This window comes from Haemaphysalis longicornis, unplaced genomic scaffold (genome assembly GCF_048455015.1).
Source record: "Haemaphysalis longicornis isolate Haplotype H1 unplaced genomic scaffold, Haemaphysalis longicornis Haplotype H1 scaffold_9, whole genome shotgun sequence".
Lineage (NCBI taxonomy): Eukaryota > Metazoa > Arthropoda > Arachnida > Ixodida > Ixodidae > Haemaphysalis > Haemaphysalis longicornis.
This window is the reverse complement of record NW_027526460.1, coordinates 79,328,932-79,333,083: the sequence shown is the minus strand read 5'-3', so window position 1 is coordinate 79,333,083 and position 4,152 is coordinate 79,328,932. Positions and strand designations below refer to the sequence as shown.

At 53.4% G+C, this 4,152-nt stretch overlaps 1 protein-coding gene across 1 annotated transcript; it reads left to right on the top strand.

Moving 5' to 3' along the window:
- The first annotated feature begins 309 nt into the window (after nucleotides 1-309).
- Nucleotides 310-2,041, top strand: LOC144153575 (uncharacterized). The gene has a single exon (XM_077685201.1). The coding sequence runs from the start codon at nucleotides 644-646 to the stop codon at nucleotides 1,709-1,711; it is 1,068 nt and encodes a 355-aa protein (XP_077541327.1). The 5' UTR covers nucleotides 310-643; the 3' UTR covers nucleotides 1,712-2,041.
- The last annotated feature ends 2,111 nt before the right edge of the window (nucleotides 2,042-4,152 follow it).

Here is a 4,152-nt window from a genome sequence, read left to right as displayed (position 1 = left end):
CTTGGTCGAGGCACCCTGCCGATTTGTCAAAAAAAAAAAACAGTAAACCGGTGAAACTTGCCTTTCATAACCGCCGTAGACCACGGACAGCGCATACCATTGTACGAAACAAGCGAATAACAAAGAAACGGCGAAGGCAGCGGTAAGAGCCGGGCCCAGAACAATGAAGATATTACGTATCGACGACATTCGACGCCCTATCAGCTCCGGTGAGGGCGATCGCTGAGGCGAGCAATACCGCTAGTATCGCGCGCGCACTATCGTCGCGGGATTCGCAGTACACGCTCACCGCCGAGCTTCATTCAGTCCGGAGTGAGCCAAGTGCGCAAACGCACATCGTAGTCGGCACGTGCTTCGAAACCGGAAAGGCGGTGCTTCGAAACGTATCGCTTCCATCACGTGCCCGCGCGGCCGCCAATGAAGTCGGGGAGAGTGTTCTCATCTACGTGACGTGCCGCGCGACGCGGGGGAGAAGAGTAGACATCGCTCGGGAAACGCCAGAGGCTGTGCCAACCGGCCGTCGTTACGGAGAGCGCAGACAACACGCCGCTGGCGGAAGCGAGAGCGCGCTGCCCCAAGTCGTTCGTCGCTCCTGCGAAAGGGATGTGTTTAGCGAGTGACTGAACAGTGCCGTCGTTTCCCAATGCCTGCCGCCGCCGAGTTAGCGATGGACGGCGGCCTCTCGACGGTCGCTGCCGGCGCCTTCTCCTTCGAAGACCTGTCCCTGGACGCCCTGGGCACGGACCTGGACTCGCTCTTCTCCAGCGACAGCGGCAGCCTCGGCCACGACGACGACAGCAGCGCGACGGCCGCCGGCAGCTACGCCGACATGGTCATGCAGCTGCCCGAGTTCGGCATCTTCACCGAGCCCTGCTACCCGTTCTCCGAACCCTCCGGTAGCGGCCAGGGAGTCTGCTGCAGCGCGTGGCCCGCCGAAGACTGCGGCCGCGACCTCCAGAAGCCCGCCGACTTCAGCCCGGACTCGGGTTACGAAGACGCCGCTTCGGCCACGTCCTCTTCGCCGACTCCCGACGGCTTCCTCGAGGTGGACTGGTGCGACGAGCTGGCCACCGACGGCCTCGACGACTTCGTCGTGCTCGGCGTGGGACTGAAGACACTCATGTCCAGTTTCAGTGAAGGTGAATCCTTTTGCGGTTCTCTGCCTAGTCCCGCGCCGGTTCTGCCCGCGCCGCCGCCTCCACCGCTTACCCGAGGAAGACCGCCGAACCAGAGCTGGTTGCAGCCGCGACAACGGGCCGGGGGCCGCAAGCCCAAGGCGAGTGTGCTTCTGGACAACCAGCCGGCCGCAACGCGACGGCATGGCGGAGGACGGGCGCCGCAGCAGCCGAGTCCCGTTGCCGCTGAGGAAGAGAAGTTGTTTTGCTGTTCGTACCCAGGTTGCAGCAAGGTGTACTCCAAGAGTTCGCACCTGAAGGCGCACCTGCGCCGGCACACGGGGGAGAAGCCGTTCGCGTGCCAGTGGCCCGGCTGCGGCTGGCGGTTTTCGCGCTCGGACGAGCTGGCTCGCCACAAGCGCTCGCACTCGGGCATCAAGCCGTACCGCTGCCAGATCTGCGACAAGCGCTTCTCCCGCTCCGACCACCTGGCCAAGCACCTCAAGGTTCACCGGAGGGACAAGGTGGCCGCGCCGGGGGGAGCGCAGACCGCCCGGTCTCGGACCGCGCACGCATCGGCCATCGCTCGCGCCTGAAGACCCTCGCGTTCTCATCGCGCCATCGTCACCGACAACTTATACCGTTAATACTCTCGGACACCTACCTGTTAGAGCGGCCAAGCCGCGTGTTTCTTCCTCTATTTCTTCTTCTTTCGCGTATTTTGTCAAGTGCCAATCTCAGGACCCTTCGCCCCCCTCCGTCATTTTGTGTGTGCGGCGGCTTCCCGCTGGTCGGATTGAGTGAACTTGCGGGCGACAAGAATCACGTGACGCTTTGTGGGGACCACGGGGGGGCCTCAAGACACGACCCGGGGCTCTGAACTGGAATAAAGCGCCGTTGACTATTTCTTTTCGTTGCACATTGTACCCATGCGTGCCCTTGTCTTCGTTCGTTGGCCGTCTCCGACACGGCGCATATCGGCCGCGTGGTTGCCGCGCGGCAAAACGCAGCTCATTATCGGCCGGGCTGTCGTGCGACGCTATCCGTTGCCCCATTAGTCAGAGCGTCCGGAATTTGCCCTCCCGCCGGCCTCTCTCTCTCTCTCTGCCTGGCGGAAAAACTTCCGCGCGGATGCTGCGCCTCGGTCTAACCGAGGGTTCTCTTTTTTTCAACCGAATTCGTTCGAGCGGCGGTGCACAGTCAGCCAGGATTTCCGGAAGCTCTCGCTAGCGTAATGATGCGCCCATAGATCCCGTTAACAGCGGTCATTGCTTGCTCACTGGCTTCCGGTGAAAAGCCGATCACCAGCGCTGAACTTGTCCTACGTGGGGCTTTTACCGGCAGCAGCACTGACACGATATATTTATATTAACAGAACGACCAACAGGAATTATTTGACCGAACAGAAACGCTTAATTGATACACTAACTTTGGGTTGTGTTCTAGATCGTTCATATTGTTGCGCTCTTTTTATTACGAATCCTACGAAAAGACGACGCGTTTGAAAGTTCAGTGTGAGCTTCATAATTGTTAACGCCATTCCATCTAAATTTCAATTCGGTCCTGTCTCAGTTCGCTTCACGTTATCTGCCCAAGGCATTCAGGATTCCTCGCCGGTATTTTTCTTTACACTGTTACGTATGGTGAGGTGCGCCGTGGCATGCGCAAATGCGGAAAAAGAGGCACCATCAATGGGGGGAAAAAAGACATCACATCTGGTGCGAGTAAGCGAGCGCGGTTTGAAGAACGAGCCAGATACTGCCTCATAATCACGAACAGCGTGCTACCTGCTTCAAGCATGAGCCCACGTGACTAAAAGAAAAAACTAAGAAACTGGAACTCCCAGTCTACTTGCATAAATTTGTAGTAGTCCAATTAAATGTACCCCCCAATTATCGCTTTTTGTATTTCACAAGGAATGCATGCATATATTTCTTTACAAGATGAAAGGTCAGTGACCCCGTGTTTGGAGAAAAGTGGGGAGTACGGTATCATGTTGGAAAAGTGACCTCTAAGTAAACAGGAAGAATTGTACACGCGCCTCGAAACTGGTCGTTGATGATACACATGTTATTGCGTGTGTAATTGGATGCACCAAACCATGTCGCTAACGAAATATATTTCTATGCCGGACGTCATTTCTGTTGCGTCGCTAATGCGCGCGGTTGGGGGCAAGCTACGGCAATTTTCGCCACCAACATGCTCAAGGCAAAGATAATCTCTGTTCCGGCAAAGTTATCGAGCAGAAAGACTGTGTAAATGCGAATGGTGAGTTACAGCTGAAACCACGTTCCCCTTCCTTCTATCTCTTCGCTTTTTTCTATTTTTCTTTGTTTTGTTTTGCACTGGAGGTATCGCGTGGGGTTTTTTTTTTTCTTTTTTTAAAAAAGATTAGCTCGCTTACTGTCTAGGTCACTAATCGTTCCCCCTTCATCGTCAAAGTTTTCAGGATCCCTCCGAAGAAGAGTTGCCAAGCTGGATTTAGTAGAAAGTTGCGCACCACCACCTTTTTTTGTTTTTCTAATGGGAAGCATGTTTAAGCAACCAAAATTTTAAAACATTTTTTCTGCGTTTTAGCGTGGCGCCTCATACTTTGAAACAAGAATGTCACGCTTGCCTGTATAAGAAAAAAAAACACCATGTGTAACTGCGTCGATATCATACGCCCCAGTACGCACTAAATAGCTTTGTTTATAAGTACGAATAAGTCGTTAACTCCTCTCGACTAACCTAACCTAAACGTGATTTCTGTGCACGCAGCCTTAAGGCTGAGGTGGTCGAATATGACCGCATTTTTCGATCTAATTAATGCACCTGATCTTCAGACATGTAACGTCCCCTGTGGCCTGAAAGTGTAAATTGATTGATTGATTGATTGATTGATTGATTGATTGATTGATTGATTGATTGATTGATTGATTGATTGATTGATTGATTGATTGATTGATTGATTGATTGATTGATTGATTGATTGATTGATTGATTGATTGATTGATTGATTGATTGATTGATTGATTGATTGATTGATTGATTGATT

Bases quoted from the DNA above. Each gene is read 5' to 3' on its own strand.
- LOC144153575 (XM_077685201.1), top strand. From the start codon at position 644: ATGCCTGCCGCCGCCGAGTTAGCGATGGACGGCGGCCTCTCGACGGTC.